Source organism: Trachypithecus francoisi, unplaced genomic scaffold (genome assembly GCF_009764315.1).
Source record: "Trachypithecus francoisi isolate TF-2019V2 unplaced genomic scaffold, Tfra_2.0 Lachesis_group20, whole genome shotgun sequence".
NCBI lineage: Eukaryota > Metazoa > Chordata > Mammalia > Primates > Cercopithecidae > Trachypithecus > Trachypithecus francoisi.
In genome coordinates this window covers 11,833,848-11,859,171 of record NW_022681466.1, presented here as the reverse complement: position 1 = coordinate 11,859,171, position 25,324 = coordinate 11,833,848, and the positions used below count along the sequence as shown (strand labels likewise).

General features: G+C 49.0%; 1 protein-coding gene across 6 annotated transcripts in view; it reads right to left on the bottom strand.

Annotated features, from left to right (window-relative positions):
• Positions 1 to 7,495: 7,495 nt before the first annotated feature.
• Positions 7,496 to 25,324, bottom strand: part of RNF213 (ring finger protein 213) — a 142,253-nt gene continuing 124,424 nt past the window's right edge. For all 6 annotated transcript variants that reach the window (XM_033182516.1, XM_033182517.1, XM_033182520.1 and 3 more), the window contains 14 exons: positions 23,453 to 23,547; positions 22,206 to 22,362; positions 21,442 to 21,622; positions 20,106 to 20,197; positions 19,263 to 19,514; positions 18,010 to 18,142; positions 17,519 to 17,602; positions 16,332 to 16,512; positions 15,869 to 16,070; positions 14,073 to 14,150; positions 13,316 to 13,510; positions 12,777 to 12,866; positions 12,504 to 12,682; positions 7,496 to 9,425 (listed from right to left, as the gene is read on the bottom strand). In XM_033182516.1, the coding sequence (XP_033038407.1) occupies positions 9,272 to 9,425; positions 12,504 to 12,682; positions 12,777 to 12,866; positions 13,316 to 13,510; positions 14,073 to 14,150; positions 15,869 to 16,070; positions 16,332 to 16,512; positions 17,519 to 17,602; positions 18,010 to 18,142; positions 19,263 to 19,514; positions 20,106 to 20,197; positions 21,442 to 21,622; positions 22,206 to 22,362; positions 23,453 to 23,547 (2,073 nt within the window). In that variant the 3' untranslated portion in view covers positions 7,496 to 9,271. The remainder of the gene's footprint in view (positions 9,426 to 12,503; positions 12,683 to 12,776; positions 12,867 to 13,315; positions 13,511 to 14,072; positions 14,151 to 15,868; positions 16,071 to 16,331; positions 16,513 to 17,518; positions 17,603 to 18,009; positions 18,143 to 19,262; positions 19,515 to 20,105; positions 20,198 to 21,441; positions 21,623 to 22,205; positions 22,363 to 23,452; positions 23,548 to 25,324) is intronic.

Below are 25,324 nucleotides of genomic sequence, written 5' to 3'. Positions count from 1 at the left end.
AGAGAGACTCCATCTCAAAAAAAAACAAAAAAACAAAAAAAAGCCATGCTGTAACAGGTGAGTGATAACAGGCTTTAATCCTTTTAAAGCATGCTGTGGGATGGGATATTGGCATTGAGCGGGGGAAGGGTGATTAGGTTTTTTTTTTTTTTTTTTTTTTTGAGGCGGAGTCTCGCTCTGTCGCCCAGGCTGGAGTGCTGTGGCCGGATCTCGGCTCACTGCAAGCTCCGTCTCCCGGATTCACGCCATTCTCCTGCCTCAGCCTCCTGAGTAGCTGGGACTACAGGCGCCCGCAACGGCGCCCGGCCAATTTTTTTGTATTTTTAGTAGAGACGGGGTTTCACCATGGTCTGGATCTCCTGACCTTGTGATCCGCCCGCCTCGGCCTCCCAAAGTGCTGGGATTACAGGCGTGAGCCACCGCGCCCGGCTGTGATTAGGTTTTAATGGGATGGTAAGGGGTGACTGATCGGTCGCCAAGGAGGGAGTAGAGGTGCCCTATACTTGTGGTTTAAGGTGGGGAGATACAAGGGGAAGATGTGAAGGAGCCTTTGAACTGGGGCAAAAGGCAGCAATGAGGTGTGGCTGTAGCCCAGGAATAGTCAGGGAAGCAGATAATTTAGTTAAAATGTCTCGACTTAATAAGGGAGCTGGGCAGGCGGGGATAACTAAAAAGGAGTGCAGAAAAGAATGTTGTCCAAGTTGGCACTAGAGTTGGGGAGTTTTAAGAGATTTAGAAGCTTGGCCGTCAATACCCACAACAGTTATGGAGGCAAGGGAAACAGGGCTTGAAAAGAAGGTCATGTGGAGTGGGTAGCCTCCATATTAATTAACAAGGGGACGGACTTCCCCTCCACAGTGAGAGTTACCCGAAGCTCAGAGTCCATGATGGTCCAGGAGGCTTCCGAGGCGATGGGGCAGCGTCAGTCTTCAGCCGCTAAGCCGAGAAGATCCGGGAAGGAGTCAGTCAGAGCCTTGGGCCAGAGTTCCAGGGGCTCTGTGAGTGGCTGCCAGGTGAGTTGGACAGTCCAATTTCCGGTGGGGTCCCGCACAGATGGGACATGGCTTAGGAGGAATCCTGGGCTGTGGGCATTCCTTGGCCCAGTGGACAGATTTCCAGCACTTGTAGCAAGCTCCTGGGGAGGAGGTTCTGGAGGAATCCCTGGCAGCTGCAGTTCAGGCGTTTGGAGTTCTTGTGTGCTGGAGATGTGACTGGGGTTTGTCTCACAGTGGAGGCAAGGAACTACGACTGAGAAATACGTTGCTACTTGGCTGCCTCTACTTTGTTATTGTACACCTTCAAGGCGAGGTTAAGTCCTATTGTGGGGTTTGAGGGCTGGAATCTAATGTTTGGAGATTTTTTTCTATTGTCAGGAGCTGATTGGGTGATGAAATGCATATTAAGAATAAGGTGGCCTTCTGGCCCCTCTGGGTTTAGGGTGGTAAAGCGTCTTAAGGGTTGCTGCTAAGCAGGCCATGAACTGGGCTGGGTTTTCATCTTTACCTTTACCTAAAGAGGTAGTTTAAGTTTGTCATAGTTAACAGCTTTGTAAGCTGCCTTTTTAAGCCCTTCAACTAGGCAGGAAACCATGTAATCTCCCCTAGCTATACCTGGGGAATCTGCCTGATAGTTCCAGTGGGGATCCTCTCGGGGAACTGCTCTAATGCCTTCCTGGAGTCTGGCTCATGAAGCCGGTGGTTATCAGCGTGAGACTGGGCTAGAGAAAAAACTCTTTCCCATTTATCTGGGGAGAGGGTAGAAGTTAGGATGACATTTAAGTCACTCCAGGTTAAATTGTAGGACAGTTAGATATCGGATTTCCTGTATATATTTAGTGGGGTCTGATGAGAAAGAGCCTAAATGCTGGCTGATTTGGGAAAGGTCTGACAGAGAAAAAGGCACATGTACCCTGACTATGCCTTCAGCTCCAGCCACCTCTCTAAGAGGAAATTGTTGGGCAGATGGGGAAGGGCTAGTCGCAGAACGAAACTGTAAACCAGACCAGGTGTGAGGAGGGGAGGTGATAGAAAGATTATAGGGTGGGAGAGCAGAGGCTGAGGAAGAATTGAGACCTGGCTTGGCCTGGCGAGCAGCAGCCTGGGGAGAAGGGGAGAGGTCAGATGAGTCCGCAGAAAAGAAGGATTCAGAGGACTCAGAGCTTGGGGTGGAGACTAAAGGAACAGACAGGAGAGAAAGAATAAAGATTTGGGACAAGTCTCATTGGGGGCAGAGACTAGGGAGGGACCAGTGTGTAAAAGAATGCCTGGACGTCAGGCACCTCAGACCATTTGCCCATTTTTTGACAAAAATTATCCAGATCTTGTAGGATAGACAAGTCGAAAGTGCCGTTCTCTGGCCACTTGGAACTACTGTCGAGTTTGTATTGGGGCCAAGCGGTGTTGCAGAAGAAAATAAGACGCTTAGATTTTAGGTCAGGCGAGAGTTGAACAGGTTTTAAGTTATTGAGAACGCAGGCTAAGGGAGAAGAAGGAGGAATGGAGGATGGAAGGTTGCCCATAGTGAAGGAGGCAAGTTTAGAAAGGGTAGAGACACAGAGAAGGGAGGTGGGGAGCAGCCCTGGGCTGCAATGTGGGTAAACAGCCAAAGCAGGCGTCCCCACAATTGACTTGCCACCAAGGGAGTGTGGGTGAATGACCAAGGCAGGCGTCCCCATGGAGATCAGACACCATTGCAACGTGGGTGAATAATCAGAGAGGCATCCCCCGCAATGATTAAACACCAAGGGGAGGCTGCCTTCCCGAGTCCGTGACCGGCGCCGGAGTTTTGGGTCCACGGATAAAATGTGTCTCCTTTGTCTCTACCAGAAAATGAAAGGAATTGAAATTAAGGGAGAGATTGAAGGGTGGCGCCAAGATTGAAAGGAGGAAGAGGTTGAGGGATAGTGAGAGAGGTTGGAGAAGAGAGTAAAAAGAGGTTGCTTATCCGATTTAAAATTGGTGAGATGTTCCTTGGGCTGGTTGGTCAGAGGACCCAAGGTCGTGGGTAGATCTCTTCATGGAGTGAGGGTGAGGACAGGGGGCTGGTCTCCCGAAGAAGTCCCACTGACCAGGGTCTTCAGCACCAAATGTCTCACGCGGCCGTGTGAAGAGACCACCAAACAGGCTTTGTGTGAGCAACAAGGCGGTTTATTTCACCTGGGTGCAGGCAGGCTGAGTCCAAAAAGAGAGTCAGCAAAGGATGGTGGGATTATCACTAGTTCTTACAGGTTTTGGGGTGGGCGGTGGAGTTAGGAGGAATGTTTTTGTGGGCAGAGGGTGGATCTCACAAAGTACATTCTCAAGGGTGGGGAGAATTACAGAGAACCTTCTTAAGGGTGGGGGAGAAATACAAAGTACATTGATCAGTTAGAGTGGGGCAGAAACATATCACAAAGGTGGAATGTCATCAGTTAAGGCTATTTTCACTTCTTTTGTGGATCCTCAGTTGCTTCAGGCCATCTGGATGGATAGTGCAGGTCACTGGGGATGTGATGGCTCAGCTTGGGCTCAGAGGCCTGACAGTTAATTTATTTCAGGACAAGAATTTGCCATGTAATACTCTTTTTACATAAACTCTGATCCCCTTTTTTTCCTTTCTTTTTCCCGAAGATGATAATCATTCTTTTCCAAAGCTGACTTCTTTTACGTCTGTGAACTAGACTAAGGCCACAAGATTAGAAGTTACTATAATACATGTTACACTGTTCACTTTTAGCAAACTTTACTTTTGTTGAAAACCTTGTAAGTTTGAGATTTTAATTATCCTTTGCTATTAATAAGACTTTGTTTTATCCAAATTAACTTAGAATTGGTATAGATGGCTTTTTTTTTTTCGTTCAGTTACCTGGGTGGAACCATCAGTCGTCCTGTCCTGAAGGGAGTTCCTCCTAGGTCTGGTTGGACCTTTGTACGGTAATTAAGATTTAGATCCCCTGTTAGGAAACCTGCTGGGTTAAGGGAATTTTCAGTGATTAATGTTAAATCATCCTTTTTTTTTTTCCCCAACAGAAGAGCCCCATACTTTAAGATTTCTGACTTAGTAAGCTACTTTTTTCCTGTTTTGATCTAGGGTAGTTCTGAACTGAACCAGTGAGGTATGCTCACAATGAGGTTTCCTCTAAAAGTTATTTTTCTACTTTTTTGTTAGCAAAGCAGTTGCCGCTGCAGATTGAATGCATGTGGGCCATCCGCGGGTTACTGGGTGAAGGATTTTTGATAGGAAGGCTACGGGTTGTCAGTGGCCTCAGTGCTTTCGGGATACGCCCTTGTCTACACTGACAACGAAGTGGTATTGGAGTGTTACAGGGTGACAGCGAATACCTTCGATTATCAATGACAGGTTTTAAATTCACCTTGGCTTTTAAAGGAATAGGGTACACTGTATTTTCTTAACTACGTGTGCATCTGTCTCTATTCTTTTTCTCTTTGACTTTGTCTCTCTCTGACTTTCCTTTTGCCTCTGTCTCTTCCTCTCTGTCTCTGTCTCCTTGTCTCCCTCTGTCTCTCTGTCTCTTCCTCTCTCTCTTTGCCTCTTTTCCTCTCTCTCTCCTCTCTCTGTCTGCTCATCTTTCCTTGCCTCTGCCAGCTGCTTAGGCTGCTGTTCTCTCACCCTCTGTGGGAGGGGTCTAAAACCAGCTGTAACCAAGTGTCTCTGTACGGGAACTGGTCTGGGTGCCCTGGCTTGTAGGTTACCTTGTGTTGTACCTTTGAAACAAGGGACCTGTCCAGGCTTCCTTCTGATGGCCAACCCACCTGTGATGCTGGCCAGTCTATCTTACACAAAGTTTTAAGTTTTCCTGGTGTCATAGTACTCCATAGCCTCCCTTAAATCCTTTCTTGAAAATTTGCAACATAGTTCCTAGTGGGGTGGGCTTACTTTGTGCCTCACCCATGTCTCCTCGAGACAAAACACCATACTCACACCAGAAAACAAAGAACAGGTAAAAAGGGCACACACACACTTTTACAGTTTATGCCAAACCAGAATCAAAACCAAAATCAGAGTGTCAAGCAAACGAAGCTAGGTCAAAACCAAAACCAAAGTATCAAGCAATCCAAGTCAAGTCAAAAAGAAAAACCAAAGTGCCGGTACAGGCACACCATGGGTGATCAGGCCACGCTTCTACTCAAATGGAGTAGGCAAGTTCCCAAGACCAGTCTTACCAAGTTTTAGATGTCTAGACTCCAAGTGCCCGTTCCTTCCTGGTGTGCAGCCACTGCATTGATCCTCCATGGGGACCTGCCACACACTGCTCTGGCGAGGGGTCCCACCGGGGCAAATGCCTACCCGGGAGTGCTCTCAGGATCCGCATCGCTCGAGCTGGTTGGAGTCCCCCACAGGGATGTTCCACAGGGCAGGCTTAAGCCGCCTAAGGAGCTGCCTCGACCATGCGCCAATCACCTCGCTTCTCCGTCAGGGAACCAAGAAATGTAGCAGGACAAACTGCAGACAAAACTCCTCAGACACCGAGTTAAAGAAGGAAGGACTTTATTCAGCTGGGAGCTTCGGCAAGACTTACGTCTCCAACAACTGAGCTCCCCGAGTGAGCAATTCCTGTCCCTTTTAAGGGCTCACAACTCTAAGGGGGTCCATGTGAGAGGGTCGTGATGGATTGAGCAAGCAGGGGGTACGTAACTGGGGGCTGCATGCACCGGTCATCAGATCGGAACAGAACAGGCAGGGATTTTCACAGTGCTTTTCTATACAATGTCTGTCATCTATAGATAACGTAACCAGTTAGGTCAGGGGTCGATCTTTACCAGGCCCAGGGCGCAGTGCTGGGCTGTCTGCCTGTGGATTTCCTTTCTGCCTTTTAGTTTTTACTTCCTTCTTTGGAGGCAGAAATTGGGCATAAGACAGTATGAGGGGTGGTCTCTTCCCTTAGTAGGACCCTTTTAGTAAGTGTAGGTGTGAGGGGAAGTGCAGCAGGGCTGAAGGTGTTTTTATGGGCTGTGGAGCACCTGAGCAGGGGCAGCCTGCTGGAGCAGGTTGCCTTCCCATACACCCTCACCTGCCCAAAAGGGCTGTCCTGCGGAGAGGGTGATTAGGTGTGACCTTTGACCAAAGTTGCTCTCTTGGGGAAAATGCACTTTCCTGGTGCTTGTTTTTCCAGCTGGAAACAGGATTCATAATCTAATGGTTCAACTTAATGAATGAACGTGATGGGATGAGAATAATGCAGAATACAATATAAATGCTAATCAGGGCTTGTATTGTTATTCAGCTCGAGGCTCATGTTTTCTCTGGCCACCTCCTCAGTTATGTAACCTTATTACACTTCACACTTTATGTATCAAATCAGAGGTGTTTTCCTTAAGCACACTAGTGCGTGTGGGCATGGCTGGACTTGGGTGGCTTTACCTACCTGGCCCTGAGCTGACATTTTCTCCCCAGTGTTTATCACTGGAAGTTTGTTTCTCATTTGGAATTGCCTGAATATATAGGAATAACTGAAGTAGCTCATACCCGCCTCAGCTGACACACGACAAAGTCTTATAACTATTAATGAAAGGTAAATAATTTGCACACACAATAATGTCCTTATGTTATTTTATTTTATTCTTTTTTTGAGACAGGGTCTCACTCTGTCACTCAGGTTGGAGTGCAGTGGTACGATCATAGCTCACTGCAGCCTCGAACTCCCAGGCGCAAGTAATCCTCACACCTCAGCCTCTCAAGTAGCTGGGATTACAGGTGTGCACACTCTACTAATATTTTCACAGTCAGGTCTTGAAGAGGATATAATCAGTTGTGAAGATTTTTAGGTAAATCACCACCAAGGTAGGGCTGAAAGCAGAAAGAACTCTGCAGCAGGGAACTGTCCAGGGAAGCAGGTATAAGCAGGAGTGAGGATGAATAAAGGGTTGGGAGGGGGAAGGTCAGGGTTGGTGATGAGGCATCCATGGCGGAAACAGAAACTGCAGGGTGAGGTGAGGCTGGCGCAGGGCAGACAAAGCGAGTGTTCCCATGCAGGCCAGCATGCCTCTTCTTCTCGCCTGGAAGAGTCTTTCCTTTTTGGAAGAGAAAATGCAATTTTCCCCCTAAAGGGGCATTTTTAGCACTCAAACGTAAGTGGGCTCCTGGAAGGCTTACTGTTTCTCTCTCACCCCACAAGTGGACTCATGGGTGAAGTTAGTTAGCTCCTACCTGTACTCCTGTTAGCTGCAGCCCCGCTGTTGCCAGTGAAGTCATTTTAGGCAGGGCACGGGGGACTCCTCTCTGAGGCTGAGCTATAAGCATTTCAGTCCCAGACCGGCTGCAGGGAGTGGCGCTCAACTCCACTGTGGAGTCGCCGGGCTGCTCTCATTTTGTCCAGAGGAAAAGTTTACCATCTCACATTCGACGGCAGAGCATGTTTTCTGTCTGAACAGTCTGAACATACTTCTTCATGGGTGCTTCTAAAGGACGTTTCCACAAACAACAGAAACGATTCCCAAAAGCCTAGTTGATGTCTATGTGCCATAAATAGAAGCTCTGCCCCCAGAGAGGAGGGTTCTTTAGCAGCAAAACTCTGGTTTATTAAGACAGGTATGACAAGTAAAATAAAATTCACTTTGTTTTGCCTCTGCTAGGCCACTATATTTCTGTACAAACAAGATAATGCAAGATATGACAGTTAAGGCTTTGAAGCACAGCATACAAAATGAAACAGTTTAAAACCCTTCATAAAAATGGGGAAAAAAAAAGCCTTAACAGAAAGAGGCCGACAGTGGACTCCCCGCTGCTGAGGTGTGGCCAGTGAGTCTGGGTGTGAGCTGCCGCCTCACGGCCAGCCCTGAGGTATCAAAGGAGCTCTGAGTGCAAGTTGAAGACTTCAGCAGGCCAGCCCCCGGCCCCTACACCTACTCACAGGCAGTCGGAATGCAGATCTTGGTGGCAAGTGGCTCTGCACAGTCCAGAATGATAAAACAATCACGGATGACTAAATGCCAGGGACTGTGTAAGTCAGTTCCTGCCTGCAGTCTGGGTCACTCTGCCCTTCATCAGACACTGTGGCGGCACCATCACAGTGAGGAGAACGGAGCACAGCTCCTTCCGTGCCTCCTGCCAGCGCTGCTCAAGGTGTGCATGGCTGAGTCCTGGACATTTTGAATTTTTGTAGCTCTTACTCCTTGGGCCCAATTTCAATTTAAGTCGTTAACTCGTTTAGAATGAATATTAAGGATACTGCCTCTAACTTATCAACAGCTGGGCTGAGCTGTCTAGGAAGAGAAATTGTCCAGAGAGGTCCTAAGTATCAAAGCAGATTTTGGAAAGAAAAAAGGCAACACTGCAGTGAGAAAAGCAGCACAAGATCCGGGCCCGGGGACTCTTTTCCCTCTTTCGGAAACGTAGCTGATTTTGTACGCGCTGAGTCTTAGTTTTTATGCCTTGGCTGAGAACCACAGAAAGGACTTACATATTCATACAAGCGAGAGCACACGGCGACTGCATGTTTATTTGGCATAATGCTACAAAAAACTCCCCAAAGAACTGCCAGAACCAGGCCTGTGACCAAGTTTACAGTCATCTAGTTTTCTCTTATAATTTCAAAATATTAGATCAGAAGGGTCTTTGGCGGTGAATCCACTCAGCATTTTATGCTTGAGGAAACCAAGGCCCTGATGGTGTCCCTGGTCCAAGTCCAGTGCTTTTCACAATGAGGCTTTTGGCTCTGACCCTCTGAAATCGGTCTGGGACCCATTGGGAGGGCGTGGGTCAGATCTGGTTAGTTTGATCTTAAGGCACTCACAAAATGCTCTGATTTTTCTTGTCTTTGTGAGAAGACAAAAAACAGTCTGGCAGTTTTTCACATCATCTTGGAAACCCAGAAATATATGTACAATACTCAGAATTTAAGGGAATGGAAGAAAGAAGAAAATGAGATTCTCTTCTGTGAGTACAGAGTTAGAAAAAAAAAAAAAGGGGGGGGTGGGCAGTGCCAGAGGCAAGCGGGCACAGATCATTACTGCGAGTGTGGCTGAGCTACTTGTCTCCTGGAATGTAAACAATATTGGTTTATTTCCAATTTCATCTAATCTTCATTGTCATCTCCCAGTGAACAGTACTCATATGATGAGAAAGTTTCAGAACATGTACACACATGGTCCAGAAACAGCTCGGCCTTCAAAAAGCTGTCAGCTCACGTAGCACGCCTTGGTCTTGAATTCGGTACAATGCTGACAGCTTTCCTTCTGAATGCAAAAGCACCAGTCCGTGATGAAGTCCACACCGCAGGAGAGGAGAGGAGCCTTCTCTCCCAGGTCATCCAAAGACAGCTGAGGAAATAATTCTATCTCATTTGTCGATCCCGTTTCAGCACAGCAGCTGTTTTCCACACTGAGACACAGCTGGCGAGCAGTATCTTTTCTGGGAACTGAGATTCCATTTCCGGAAGAACTTCGTTTTCTTTAGTTTCCATGTAACTTACCAGAGTGTCTCTCAGGCTGAAAAATGAAAGAATAGGAGAGCATTTAAAACAGTCTCCTCAGCACAGTGGCTCACGTATTGTAAGCCCAGCACTGTGGGAGGCTGAGGTGGGTGGATCACTGGAGCTCAGGAGTTCAAGACCAGCCTGGGCAACATGGCGAAACCCTGTCTCTAGCAAAAATACAAAAATTAGCTGGGCACATGGTGGTGTATGCCTACAGTCCCAGCTACTCAGGAGGCTGAGGTGGGAGGATCACTTGAGCCCAGGAGGTAGAGGCTGCAGCGAGCCGAGATTGCACGACTGCACTCCGGCCTGGGCCACAGTGCGATCCTATCTCAAAAAAATAAAATAAAAAGTCTCTCATATAATATAAGGGGACCAGTCAGTCCCCTCATGTCACTTTTTCCTTTTGTCATCAGCAGAACCAAAATGCTCATTAAGACTTAAAATCCTAGGCTGGGCGCAGTGGCTCACGTCTGTAATCCTAACACTTCGGCGGGTGGATCACTTGAAGTCAGGAGTTCAAGACCAGCCTAGCCAACATGGAGAAACTAAAAATACAAAAATTAGCCAGGCATGGTGGCGGGTGCCTGTAATCCCAGCTACTTGGGAGGCTGAGACAAGAGAATCGCTTGAACCCGGGAGGTGGTGGTTGCAGTGAGCTGAGATTGCACCACTGCACTCCAGCCTGGGCGACAGAGCGAGACTCCGTCTCAAAAACAAAAACAACAACAACAACAAAAAAAACCCCAGAAATCCTGAGAAGCAGTTTAAGGTCAATCACCTGAGTTCCTGAACTGGGACTAGCATCCTGGGTTCAAGGCTCTGGTGCCTGACTGCTGCTTCCCACATGCCGTACACAAACATGACAAGCCCACGGAGCAAGCCCTGTGCCGGCCCCTTCCTGTGGCTTTAGGCCTCTAGCAAGGTGATGTTTATCCACAGCGTTGCTAAACAAGGCCTCACCATTCAAAAAATCTTGTATTATGTGTTTCACATTAACAAAAGATGGGAAGTTCTTTAGGGAAGGGATCTTTTTTATGTACATGAAAAGCACAGGCTAGTAAAGACTTGTTGAATAAGTTCAAAGAACATAATGTATATAGGTATATGCCACATAGCATAATGGAGGAAAATAGCAAATAGGAAACATATTGGTGAGGAAGACTGGCGTTTGATGATCTAGTCAGGAAAACGTCAAGTTAAATCCTTACTTCACACCTAAACTGGTGAACAAGTGTGTGAAAGCACAAAAAGAGAGAGGACAGGCCGGGTGCGGTGGCTCACACCTATAATCCCAGCACTTTGGGAGGCCGAGGCGGGCAGATCACTTGAGGTCAGGAGTTCGAGACCAGCCTAGTCAACATGGTGAAACCCGTCTCTACTAAAAATACAACGAAATTAGCTGGGCAGGCACATGCCTGTAGTCCCAGCTACTCGGGAGGCTGAGGCAGGAGAATCGCTTGAACCCAGGAGGCAGAGGTTGCAGTGAGCTGAGATCATACCATTGCATTCTAGCCTGGGTGACACAGCAAGATTCCGTCTCAAAAAAAAAAAAAAAGAAAATGAGAGGCTAGTTTATAATCCGGAGATAAGGAAGATCCTAGGGTTTTTGTATAGAGACCCTTTATAGAGGAAAATTGTGTGAGATTTGATTTCATAAAATGAAAGGCTGAGACAGAGCACTGTGGCACACGGCATAGAAGATGAACCCCTGTTTTATGCAGACAGCTCTTACAACCATTATGGAGACAAAGCGCAAAAGAAAAATAAAAATACTAAGAGGTAATTTAGGCTGGGTGTGGTGGCCAAAGCTGGTGGATCACTTGAGGTCAGGAGTTCGAGACCAGCCTGGCCAACATGGAGAAAGCCCGTCTCTATACTAAAATACAAAAAATTAGCTGGGCGTGGTGGTTGGCACCTGTAATCCCAGCTACTAGGGAGGCTGAGGCAGAAGAATCGATTGAATCCAAAAGGCAGAGGTCGCAGTGAGCTGAGATTGTGCCATTGCACTCCAGCCTGGGTGAGGGTGAGACACTGTCTCAAAAAATGAAAAATATATAAAGGCAATTCAGAGGATGATATACAAATGGGTGATGAATATAAAAAACGTGTTCAGCCTCACCGTAAATGGGGAAATACAAGTGAAAATGAGATAGCATTTTGGCCATTAGATTGGCAACACTGTAAAACATGGATAATATACAATGTTGAGTATTCTCATACACTCTTTATACATTGGTATAACTTTTTCTATTCTTTTTTTTTTTGAGACGAAGTCTCCCTCTGTTGCCCAGGCTGGATTGTGGAGTACAGTGGTGCGATCTTGGCTCACTGCAGTCTCCACCTCCCAGGTTAAAGCAATTCTCCTGCCTCAGCCTCCTGAGTAGGTGGGACTACAGGGGTGTGCCACCACGGCCTGCTAATTTTTGTGTTTTCACCATGTTGGCCAGGCTGGTCTTGAACTCCTGACCTCAGGTGATCCACCCACCTCAGCCTCCCAAAGTGCTGGGATTGCAGGGTAAGCCTACACGCCCGGCGTAGTATCAGATTTAAAATGTACCTCTCTTTGACATAGTCTACTTGTGAAAATTAGAATATATGACTTTTAGGCTGGGTGTGGTGGCTCACGCCTTTTCATTCTAGCACTTCGAGAGGCCGAGGCAGGCAGATCACTTGAGGCCAGGAGTTCGAGACCAGCCTGGTCAACATAGTGAAACTCTGTCTCTACTAAAAATATAAAAATTAGCCAGGCATGTTAGCACACACGTGTAGTCCCAGCTACTTAGGAGGCTGAGGCACGAAAATCGCTTGAACCCAGGAGGCGGAGGTTGCAGTGAGCCAAGGTTGCAGTGAGTTGAGATTGCTCCGCCACACTCCAGCCTGGGTAACAGAGCAAGACTCTTGTCTGCAAAACTTGTGTACTTGCTTAAAGAAAACCCAGCAGAGATTAAAACCAAAAAGCTAGTCCTAAGGTGCCCCGGTAATGGCAAAAAGCAGGAAATGGGATAACTACTTTTGTGTCTATGGAAGATCACAGGAGAGACAGCAGAACATTGTGTCGGCCCCGCCCCACAGGTGTGCAAATCCATACCTCCACTCAGGGTTGAAGCTCCCCTCGGCTTGGGGGTTCTTTAGTTTCAAGATGATCATTTCGTGCAGCTCTAGCAGGAAGGCGTCTAGGCCAATCTGATTTAGGAATGTGCTAAGGAGCTTAGTATCTTCTGGGCTCAGATCTGCTTTGTATCTTGAACTGATTTCCCCAAATGGCTCCTAAAACGACAGAAGAGCAAATGAAGCATTAAAGCCTGCAGGGAGAAGGGAGTGCAGTCCCTCTGTCCGGCGGAGAGGAAGAGACCAGACTTACTTTCTGCAGCCGCAGCAGCTGTTCAGACTTATGAGCAGACAGGAACTGCCAGAGGGCAATGGTGTGTTTTAACTGGCATCTGTTTAAGGCCTGCAGAAGGAACAGAATTCCTGAATGGGGGCTGAGGTCTCACACCCCGACTCATGCCATGCGCCAGGGAGCCTGAGTGCTCTCCACACAGGCATTCTTCTCTTCGTTCTGCCCTGTACTAATGTGATCTCCCTCCTTGTGAAGGCCATCTCTGTCCTATCTACCTTCCCTCCTGTGGCACCTCAGAGTCCACTAACATCACGCAGTTTGCAGGGGCCTCATGTACTCAGTCACATTTGGGCTCTATCTAGACTGCTGGCATTTCTAGCATGTGTCTGTCCCTGCTGTGTCCTGTTTATGCTGGGCTGACTGGGTGAGCGGTTGTTCTTGTCTCCCCGTCCTTTTCAGGAGCGCCTAGAGTGGCACTCCCTGAATGCCCCTATCCCTCGCAGGAAGCAGGAGACGAGGGTGAGGGGCTGTGCTGATTTCTTTTTCGGCGTGAGACCCACCTTTGACACGTGAGTCGTCTGATCACCCATGCGCAGGACGTCTTGAATGTAGATATTCAGGTGCATGTTTGGATCCCCACCAGCTGTGCTCAGAAACCCCAGAGTGACTTCTACGACGGACAGTGCTTCACAGGCATCGCTGTGGGACTGCAGCTGTCCACGGATGGCACTCATGACCGAGCTGGGGAGGGAGTCCTGGGAAATGAAAGCAGGGAGGGATGTCTGCGGGCTGGGTTTCTGGTGTCTCACCAGCTGGTAAGAGAGCTGAGCCCCTTCACTGCCCAAGCCACGTGTGGGGTCAGCTCTCTAACAGGTGACACTTGGGCGCGCTGTGTGCAGGCAGCTTTCCAGACTTTCCATAGAAATAGATATGAGGGCAGTGAATCTTCAAACAACCCTGGAGGCCGCGGAGACACACAGGTCTACCTATCAATAGGGGCCTGCCGAGAGCAGGAACAAACAGCTTCCACGGACTTTCCGCTTCCGCAGGCATGGCCATGACATCATTTCTGAGAATCGAACCCACAAGATGTCAATCTGCTTTTACTCTACAAGAAAACCTGCTGATTTGCTGTCTTGCTTGCCCTCTGCAAAGAGCACTGGGCTCTTAAGGAGCACCCTGGGGTCCTCAGGGAGGCCGCAGAAACTGTGGCTCACAGCAAACACCCGGGGCAAGGCTGGAGTAGGCCTAACATGGAGGAAAACACACTGAGAAGGCAGAAAGCCCCATGCAGAGGATAAGGTTTATCAGGATCACCTGCGCCATTTTGTTCTTGATGTCCATAAAGAGATGTTCGTAGTTCCAGTCATGTCTGTATACCAGAGTGGGTATTCCCTAAATTGAGAAAGAAAAAAGGTTTTTAAAAATTAAATCCATTGTGGACATTTCCATCAGATGACAAACAGAATCTGCAGCCGGAACTCCAGCGTAGTGCCGCACTGCCCAGTGTATCCCTCGGCAAAGAGCGCCCCTCTCTGTCATTAACCCACCATCTATGGAAACAGTAACACAACCGGGAATCCAGCGAGCCCCCACGGCCAATTACATGACAAGATATTGTCACGTGATCGTGGCCAGCTTCGCCACAGGAGGTGCTAGGGCAACAGGTATCTGTGCATATCCCATTCATTTATTCATTCAGTCACTAAAGGCACAGACCATGCACAGGCAATCACTCTGCCAGAGGACACGGCTGTGAGAATGAATTAAAAACAGCCATGGGAGGCCGGGCGCGTGGCTCAAGCCTGTAATCCAGCACTTTGGGAGGCCGAGACGGGCGGATCACGAGGTCAGGAGATCGAGACCATCCTGGCTAACACGGTGAAACCCCGTCTCTACAAAAAAATACAAAAATTAGCGGGCGAGATGGCGGGCGCCTGTAGTCCCAGCTACTTGGGAGGCTGAGGCGAGAGAATGGCGTAAACCCAGGAGGCGGAGCTTGCAGTGAGCTGAGATCCGGCCACTGCACTCCAGCCTGGGCGACAGAGCGAGACTCCGTCTCAAAAAAAAAAAAAAACAGCCATGGGCTCTCACAGTTCCTGGCCCAGTTGCGGGTGGTACCGTACATAAGTACAGTAGATTTGACTGTAGCTGGAAGGAACAAGTGCTGTCCAGGTGAAAGAGCAGAGATGGGAAAGTGCCTGCTGTGTGGCTCCAGTGCGTGAGGTCACGGGATGCAGTGCAGGGAAATGGGCTACTATGGCTGGAGGCAGGGCTGGAAGGTTGGGCTAGGCCGAGCTACAGGGCCTCCCATATCAGACAACAGTGTCTGCTTTATCCGGCATGCGGCAGGGCCATCCGGCACAGAAAGAAGAGAGGCAGATGTGGGTTTTAGGCCGTGGACTGAAGAACCTGGAGGTGGGGACCAGTTAGGAGTGGCTAGCAGTCCAACTTACAGGATGCTTTTAACTGCAGTGTGGGCTTTGGCAGTCAGGTGAGGACACACAGAAGGTACAGCTAATTGCACCTGCTGGCAGGTTACCCATGGAGGCTGAAGGAGGAGGGGCTGTGGGGGTGGTAGTGCCGTTAACTGGTAGAAAAACCTACATGATGAGGCCATCAACAGTCAGCCAGGTGCAGTGGCTCACACCTATAATCCCAGCACTTTGGGAGGCCAAGGTGGGTGGATACCTCGAGCCTAAGAGTTCAAGACAAGCTGGGCAACGTGATGAAGCCCCATCTCTACCAAAAAATACACAAATTAGCTGGGTGTATGGTGCACACCTGTGGTCTCAGCTACTTGGGAAGCCGAGGTGGGAGGATCGCTTGAGCCCAGAGGTGGAGGGGGGTTGCAGTGAGCCAAGACGGCACCACTGCCCTGCAGCCTGGGCAACACAGTGAGACCCTGTTTCAAAAAAAAAAAAAAAGAGACCTCAACAGTCCCTTGGGGGACTGAGGTGCAGATGGCCCTGCAGGAGAGGGCTCAGGAGAGCCCTGCAGACCAGACTGCGGGGTGAGGTGCTGCTTCCCCCTTGTGAGAAACACTCCAAGGGCTGCTTGTTCACAACAGACACGCCGACCAAATGAGCAGCAGTGGCGGGAGTCAGCCCTACCTTGAGGCTCAGCCGGGGCTTGCCCTGGAGGAAGCGGCTGACGATCTGCCGCTGAATCTTCTCCAGGTCGAACTCCTGTAGGGTCTCTCTGCCCTGCTCCACCTGGTACTGGCAGTTGGAGAGAATCAGTGGAGTCAGGTCCCGTTCTACTTCGTAACTGATGACGTGCAGGTCAGTGACATCGGCGGCATCCACGGAATAGCTGAGGGGCAGAAAGACAGCGTTCGGCGTCCAGGCCGGGCTTGTGGGCCGAGGGCTCCACGTGGCAGGGGCTGGCTCCTACGTGATTTCTCACAGTTGGAGCAGAGGAAACCCATACCCAAGTACAGGTGGGTCGCTGGTGGGGGCGGCTGAAGGAGTGAATGTCTGTTAGGGAAGGGGCTGAAGCTTGCTTAGGTCTGCCCACTGGGCTTAGGGACCCCAGGCTGAGCAGGCACCATTTCCTGTTGGCTCGTGCACACACCTGTTGTTTCCCTCGGAGAGTTTTTCCACCGCGTAGACAATTTCATTGTGTAGGCGAATCAAGTAGCTGACAAGAGCGGTAGCACAGAGGCCCAGGCCCCGTCGGCGTGGCAAGAGGATCTCAAAATCAGCCTCCAGATCCAAGTCAGTGCTGCAGTAGTCTTTGGGTAGGTTGATCTCACCTTTAAACGACACGGTTATTCTTAAGCAGAGAGGAGTTCCTACTCCTCACAGAATCTAGGCGTGGGGAGGAGGGTGCAGAAGCCATTAGCTCCACAGAGAGCTGGTCTCGGTTCTGCCCCTGGATACTGATAGAGTTTCAAATGCTTTCAGCTCCCTTTTGATGCCATATTTAGGGACTGAAGAGGACTGAGGGTTTATTTTCCTGACACGTTATTTTACTTATCCAGACACCACCATCAAAAGAGACACACATTAGGCCGGGCGCGGTGGCTCAAGCCTGTAATCCCAGCACTTTGGGAGGCCGAGACGGGCGGATCATGAGGTCAGGAGATCGAGACCATCCTGGCTAACACAGTGAAACCCCGTCTCTACTAAAAATACAAAAAAAAAAAAACTAGCCGGGCGAGGTGGCGGGCGCCTGTAGTCCCAGCTACTCGGGAGGCTGAGGCAGGAGAATGGCGTAAGCCCGGGAGGCGGAGCTTGCAGTGAGCTGAGATCCCGCCACTGCACTCCAGTCCGGGCGACAGAGCGAGACTCCGCCTCAAAAAAAAAAAAAAAAAAAAAAAGAGACACACATTAAGCATTAACACAGTGCTGGCTGGGCGTGGTGGCTCACGCTTGTAATCCTATCACTTTGGGAGGCCGAGGCAGGTGGACTGCCTGAGCTCAGGAGTTGGAGACCAGCCTGGGCAACATGGTGAAACCCCGTCTCTACTAAAATACAGAAAAAAGAAAAAAAAATTAGCTGGGCGTGTGCCTGTAATCCAGCTACTCCGGAGGCTGAGGCAGGAGAATTGCTTGAATCCGGGAGGCGGAGATTGCAGTGAGCCGAGATGGAGCCACTGCACTCCAGCCTGGCAACATAGTGAGACTCCATCTCAAAAGCAAAAAAAACAAACACAGTTCTGTGTGTTGACAGGGATGGGCCAAGTCAGGCTGATGAGAAGAGCCTTCAGACCAGCCTCTCCTGGAATGCTTAGTGGTACAGAGGGACAGGACACGAACCGTTCGTCTCAAGCGATCTCCTCAGTTTGTTCCATGTTGACAGGAAGATTGTGATTCTCTTCTGAAGTAGCTGCCTCAGCCCCTCTGTTGAACAGAATACTTTGTAAGAACCGTATGATAGCACCCCCTGCAAGGCCAAACCACCCTAGTTACATGCTCTGCTGAGAGCCCGTCTTTGCTGCTTTGTGCAGTCATGAGCATGGCTGAGGTGCTGTTTGAAGCCATGAGCCAAGTTTGAGGAGCTAAAGAGGGAGGTGCTTTTCAGCTCTGGTGAAGGCTTCTAATATGTTTTTGGGGTTCAAGCACCCTTCACCGCATGCTGAGAGCTTGGGCTGTAGAGCCCCCATCAGCACCTCTCTCCCCCCACCCAGCTTAGGCTGTAGATCCCCCATCAGCGCCTCCTCCCTCCTCCCCACCCTGTCCCCCATGCAGTGATCCTTTCGAACCACCAGACATGGGACAGTCCTGGTCTTGTCAGAGCAGAGCCACACCTGAGCTGTGGCTGCTCAGGAAGCCTCTGATGGAGCTGTATTCAACTTGCGGGACGTTCTGGAACCGCTTCACTAGACCTCTTTGCAGGGCCAAAATCTCAGGCAGGAACTTGACCAGCCTCAGCTCTGCTTCCTGGAGAAGGGAAGACCACCCGGTAACAATTTTTATTTACCTAAAAAATGTTATTGGGGATACAGACTTTGAGACTGGCTGGGAGACTTGTATTTGTAGTTTTATCTGGTCAGTGTCATTTCCTGTGATACAGCATGGAGCTTGAAAATGGGAAAAGGGCCCTCCTGTTCTTCCCACAAGTCTATGGACAGTGCAGTGTGTCAGAAATGGAGGACGGAGAAGAGGGAGCCCAGGCTCGATGGAGCTGACGCATCAGCAGCGTCCACCAAGGGCTGATGAAGGAAATCTGTCCCTTGGGCCCATGGTACGGAGAGAAGCAGCTGAAAGCAGAGACCCAGAGCTCAGGCAGTGAGGGCTGGCCTTACTCCTGGGTGTCCTTCCGAAGACCTAGGGTCTAAGCATCTTCGATGGAATGAAACTGCATCTCAGAGAGAGACCACAGCATTGATAGGAAGTCCTTCCTGTCATTGTGAACTAATACTCCTCAACTGACCAACAGAAGTTTCTAAATCATCTTCATCCTTGCGAGACAGCAAATACTAGTCCATGGAGAGAAATGATTAGACAGTCTATTGTAGAAAATGAAACTGCAAATGGATGAAAGTTAGAAAAGTACATTTCTAATTCCAGCAAATGCGACCAGTACACTTGACTGCTCCCCAGTACCCCACCACCGCCAGCGCACACCCACTCACTCCCATCTTCCATCTACGCCTTGATGCTTGGGCGCAGGGAGGAGTTTTGTTTGATCTGCCCATGCTCCGGCACTGCGGACAGAGAGGAACCCAGCGGCTGGGAAAGAACTGCATCCTTTTCTGTGTGGCTGAGTGATGAGGGGAGGTTCTCTCCTGGCCTCCAGCTTCCCCACAGCTCACTGCTAATCCCAACCTGGGTGTGTATTTCGTCTGTGACTTGGTGCTTCTGGCAATCGTATGGTTTGATGTGTATGAAAATCTCTAGCCCTGAGTCTTCTACATTCTATTCAAAATCAAATAATTGAAATAGTCTGTGAAGATGTTCTGTCTTTAGGAATGATTATACTACGTAAAAGCCCAGGGCCTTCAGGTCTCCCGGGGAGCTCTACCGAAAAAGGGAAGGAGCCACCGTGAGCCAGACGTACCTTCTGCAGGAAATGCCAGAGGATGGGCACTCTTTCTTTGCCATTTTTCTGTTCCACAATGTGCTGCAGGTACTCAACTGTAATTCTTTTTCTGCAGCTCCAAATCTTAGAGCAATGGACCACACTTTTCCGGGGCAGGTGGGGCAGGAAGGTCACTGGGTCGCCATAGATTATTTTGGCCACAGGGTTAGAGCTGATACGCTTATCTTGGCTGATGAGAATATTCATGGTGGGAAGGGTTTTATCTAGATGCTGGATGGAGAAAATGAAACAGAATTCTGGAAGTGAGCTATTGCTACAAACAGATTGGAACACCCAGTAACTCCACCGGTGGGCGTCTGCATATTAGGGCATTTATCCCCTGCTCTGAGCATGTAATCAGGTATTCCCTTTGATCTTCTAATTTCAGTGTTCTTTGTTTATAGATGTATGTCTCCCCAAACGGAATGAGATTCAGAACTCTCTATTACTCTTAGTAACATTCTGGCTGCGAGACGAGTAATTAATCTATGGTTGTCAGTTCATTTTTAGTGGGTATATGTGATAGTTTATTTCTCTGCCTTGTACATTACATTCTGCATGGAGAGAAAAGTACTGCCTGCACTTGCTGGATTCCCAGGAATTCCTCGGACTGACTTCATGACCAGCTGCAGGAGGGAAGAGCACTTGGGGACAGGAGGAGGACGGAGTGACTTGAGGTGGGGAGCATCAGCATCTGGGGCTCAGCCAAAGGTTCTTGCTGGCACCGCTATGAGGGGCAACAGGCAAGGAGCATTCAGCAGATGCCGGGACCCTTCCTTTCTGGTCAGAGGAGCAACACAGCTATCCCCACCTACTGCTTACCTCCAGTTCAGGAGAAAGCACAGCTGCGATTTCCTTTTCCCAGTTGTTCCTCATTTCTTTGGTTGACAATCTTGTGTCAGAATTTAAAAACCCTACAAGAAAACTCCAAATGTGTAGGTTACCCAAGGCACAAAGAACACAGCAGTCTGCATATAATAAACACTAAATAAGCGTTTAATAGAAATAACACTCATTTTGAGGTAATAGATTTCTAAATTAAGTATTTTGAAATAGTTCCTGCTGTTACCACCAACTTAATGACCTTTTGAAGATAACGTCAATCTCTAAAAATTCCTCTACCCTACATAATTGTAATCTTAGAACCATTTTGAAAAAAATTACTGAAAGAACAGAACTTAAGCTCCAAAACCCAGGGCATGGTAACAGTGGCCGGGCTACCACCAGCCATCTCGGCTGCTGCCACCCAAGCCCTGAGGCAGACCACACAGCTGCGGAGTGCTGCGGGAACCCTCCGCCTGCTTCCAGGATTCTGTCATTTCATCGATGTGACTGTGGGTGCGCTCACCTCGCTGAAATCCCACCAGAATAAGAGGCTTAAAATAAAATCAGACTGTTCAAAATGGAAAATAAATAGGAAGGCCAGTTTCGGGCAAAGAAGTAGCTGAGGTGGGAGCAGATTTTCTTGTCATGGGGCAGTACTTCTTATTGCTATTATTGTTGTTATTTTAAATTAATATTGTCCTCACAGTGGTAATTGTGATTTCTGCAGATTAGCAAAAGAAAATCACTTTTAATTCCACCACTCACAGATAACCATTTTACTAAGTTGTCTTATAGACCTTCTCTTTCTTTATGAATTTAAATTTTTAAAATAGAAAATTAGCTCGGTGAATACAATATTTTATAGCTTTCTTTTTTTTACATCACTGTGGACATATAAACATTTAATCAGCACACAACTGTGATGGTGATTGATCCTTTGACACACACGCTCTGTGTGGACAACACGCGCTCCCAGCGTGGCAGCGGGATGGCCTACGGGGCTGACTTCAGCACTGAAGACTCCCCATATATGCACACTGAACACCTGTGTGCAGACGCTCCCGAATACTGCAGGTCTTAGCCAGGCAGGGGTGAATGGAGAGAACAGAGCAGCTCCTTCAAGCCTCTGGGCAAGCAAAGTGCTTCCTTTTTTCAGCTCCAGGCATCGCCTTCCCTAGACACGATTTTATCTGTGTGTTCTCTCATTGTCTCCAGCAACAGCACAGACAGAGCTCAGACTGGCTGCATGTGGGGTGGCCCGCCAAGAGAGCAAGCCTGCTTCTGCTGTCGTTGTGCTGTGTGATCCCCGCCCAGCCCCTGCCCCTGCCCTCACTGTTGCCAGAGAGCTGGTGCTGCTCTTGGAGAAGCCTGCGCAAGACGAGGTGCACTACACTGATGGTCTCGTCGGCACTGTGTCCCAGCATCTTGGTCAACTGCTCCAGGTCCTTCAGGATGTGCTGCTGCAGAAAGCCTTTGGGATCCCTCACTGGAGGCTTAATGATGTTTATCAGAGCCTGTGGGGGCAACGGAACAGAGCATTTAGCAGGATCCCGTTTGGAGAGAAGATGGTGAGCCTGTAGAGGCCATGGGGAGTGGAGCACCAGCATAGAGGTGGAAGGCGGTTTCTAAAATGAAAACTGCGGAGTGATCCACGCGTGATTCAAACAGGTGAAAGGAAGGCTAGCAAGCGGAGCAGCTGCTGGCTTTTCTGTTATTACAGTGAGATAAAGAATCTTCAGACTGTACTGTTGGCCATCTTGGTTATGCAGTGTGTTCTTTCTTCCCTAGAGCTACAATGAAGACACAGGTAAAATAATGAAGAGGTCAGCCTCTCTACTCCCAGATGTGGACCAAAGACACAGAGTGTTAATTTGACGTGGATTTTATATAATCTGGGGAGTAGTTCCCCCATATACCGTCATGTGCCACAGGGGGAAACATGGAGATGTGTAACCTGGATATTTCTTTGTAGACTAACGAGCTTCAAAATGCATAGATGGCAGCTAGGACTTGAGACAAAAGGACTCCCTGGGAAGAAGCGAAAGCAGGTTCTTCCTAGAGTAACTCGGTACATCGTTTGGCAGCACCGGGTTATACCTGGGAACTCTGGGAAGCTCCCAGAAGCAGAGCCAAGTGAGTGAGTAGCCGGATAAGGATGAAGACCACTGGGGGCAGCCCTCGGTCACACGTCACCACGTCTCTCTGCTGCGGGTCGCCTAGCACATGGCCGGTCTGCGTTCTGTCTGTGCTGTTGCTGGAAAGAATGAGAGAACACAGGGTAGAGGCTGAGGCTGGCCACTTCGGCACGCTGCACATTCTCAGCACTCGGAGTGAGGCTCACAGCTGAGAAGAGAGTTATGTCAGAAGTACTTGCTGTTCCACTAAGCCTGGACCATGTTCCTAAGAGTCTCACGACAGACTCGCCTGTCCGGTGGACCAGACCCCACTGCGTTCTCAGCGCCAAGTGGCTGCGCTTGTGTGGTATTGATGCTGATCCCCAGGCAGGGTGTTAGGATGCAGGCCTGGACCCGTCTTTTCCACTGAAGTCTTTGTTGGGAGAGGAGTGGTTGGGCTAAGAACAGCTAGAGTGTGGGAGGACAGTCGGCATCCTATGGGTGTCCATATTGTTCTCATTTCCCCAAAGGAAAAACTAGGATCCAAAGTCCAGCAGACAGGAGATGCAGTGTGGCAGATACTTTCAATGGCAAAACTATTAGAGGTTGGAGGACACTGGGATAGTTTCTTAAGCTGTGACTGCAGGGAACAGTCAGAATATGAAGCCCCCATGCAGGTCCCACTCACTCTCTGAAAGGAGCAGTTAGAACCACACTCATCCCAGCATGGGATTGTGGGATCGGATTGTATCTGGATTCTGAAGTCTGGTATTTCATAAGACTATGTCTCCTTCATTTTTCTCAAAAAGTAAAAAATGGAGAAAGCTAAGATTGCTGGCAAGTGAGATAGCATCTGCTGAGACAGACGGATGCCCAGGTTTTGGTCCTGCAGACATAGGTGTCCCTGTGAATTAGATCATCTGTTCATTATGTCATGCATATTTCTACAGAGGCTGCACCCAAGGCCCAAAAGGAAGGCATCTGTATTCATATTAACAGATATGAATGTGTAGCCTGCTTTGCATTTCAGGGCCCAGGGAGCCAACAACAGATCAGAGGCCTCCCTGCCGTGTGACTGCTGGGACTTTGGCATTGCTCTTCAATATGACACAGGTCCACGTGTACTGGAGTAATTAGTACTATCTTGAGTATCACTTTATCAGCTGGAATAAAAACAGCCCAACGCCCCAAGGTTTGAGTACTTAGGAGATACAATCCTGACCCACATACCTGACCAGGTTAAAGCCGTCCTGAGGTCTGTGATTAATGCCTCCAATCGGCGCATGGCAGTCAATGCAGGTGCTCTGTTCCATCGGCCTGCCACACTACGGTGAAGACAGAGGGCACTCGGAACCACTTCTGGAGCAGTACCATTTTATGCACAAACGCCATCATGCAAATGAACACCTCCTTATCACTGGCGAACGTGAGCACCTTTGGATTGTCTGTTCCAGTGCGTGCTTGTTTCGGGTGGGTGGAGAGCCCATGGGGACAGGGTAGGTACTCACTAATGTTGCACATGGGCAATTGGAACTGTTTTTTTTTTTTTTAAATAAGTGGGACAATTTAAGCTTTATTCCCAGAGTGACACTTTATAGACAAATACATAAAATTCAACCTTCCTTTCTCATATTCAGCACTTTTTCTATTCCGCCATCTATCACACTAGCCTGTAGCACTTCATGATCTAATACCAAGAATACTAGAATAGCTTCCAAACTGACTTCCTTATATCCATTTGGACTTTTTCATATATTTATTTTTATGAGATGGAGCCTCACTCTGTCCTCCAGGCTGGAGTGCAGTGGCACCATCACAGTTCACTACAGCCTTGACCTCCTCAGGCTCAAGCAATCATCCTACCTTAGCCTCCCAAGTAGCCGGGACCGCATGCATGCATGCACCACCATGCCCTGCTGATGCTTTGTGTTTTTTGTAGAGACAGGGTTTCAACGTGTTGCCCAGGCCGGTCTGAAACTCCTGGGCTCTAGCAATCCACCTGCCTCAGCCTCCCGAAGTGCTGGGATTACAGGTGTGACCTACCACACCTGGGTTGGACTTTTTTATTTAAAAAAGTCCAATCATATAATCTACTTCCAAAGGCTCATTTTTCAAAATCAGATCTTGTGCTACTGTATACTGAGAGTCACAGCTGATAACACACCAAACCAGTCACAGAATTTCAGAGCTGGGATCATTCTTGGATAGAATCTATTTCAGTCTCATTTCTTGGACAAGGAAGTGGTTGAAGCTCAGAAAAGTGTATGTATCAGTTTTTCTCCCTCTGTGTCTCTCATATATGTTATTAAATGACATCTATCAGGCTGGGCACAGTGGCTCATAATCCCAACACTTTGGGGGGCCGAGACAGGAGGATCGCTCGAGCCCAGGAGTTCAGTGTTTATTGTGAGCAATGATCATGTCACTGCACTCCGGCTGGGCAAGAGAGCCAGACCTTGTCTCAACCAACTAACTAAACACGAATAACTACCACGTATCAGCTCAACCCACCAGCCTCTTGCTCTGCAAGTACAGATACCGTGTATGGAGGGCTCTGGGCTAGATGCTTGGGAATCCAGAGAGGAAGCATCAGCAGTTCTTCCCCATGGTGCACAGTCTACACGTGGCTGTTTCCTCTGGCATCTGGACCACACCTCCTCTGAGGGCTAATAATGCAGCCTGTGGTCCACGCAACACCTTGCCATTCTATCAAGAAGAGGCTCACTGACCCCATGCTGCAGTGGCTAGAACGAATGGCTAGCAGCAGTTCCCAACCAGTAGCAATTTTCTTTCCCAGGGGACCTTTGTCAGTATCTGGTTTTAGTTGTCACACGGGGAGGAGGGGGGTGCTCCCGGCATCCAGGGACTCAAGGTCAGGCATACTGCCAGACAGCCTGCAGTGCACAGGACAGCCCGCACCACAGAGCCATGTCCACAGTGCCGAGGCTGAGAAGCCCAGGGCTAGAAACCCTTAGCGCCATTGATGTTGCCCTGCTCAGAGCACCCTGGGCAGTCCTCGGCGAGCCTGTGCTCTCCTGGAAGGCCAAGAGCTTCACTCTCCTCACCTATGATCCCCTTCCTCTAACCCAGGAGTGCACGCCA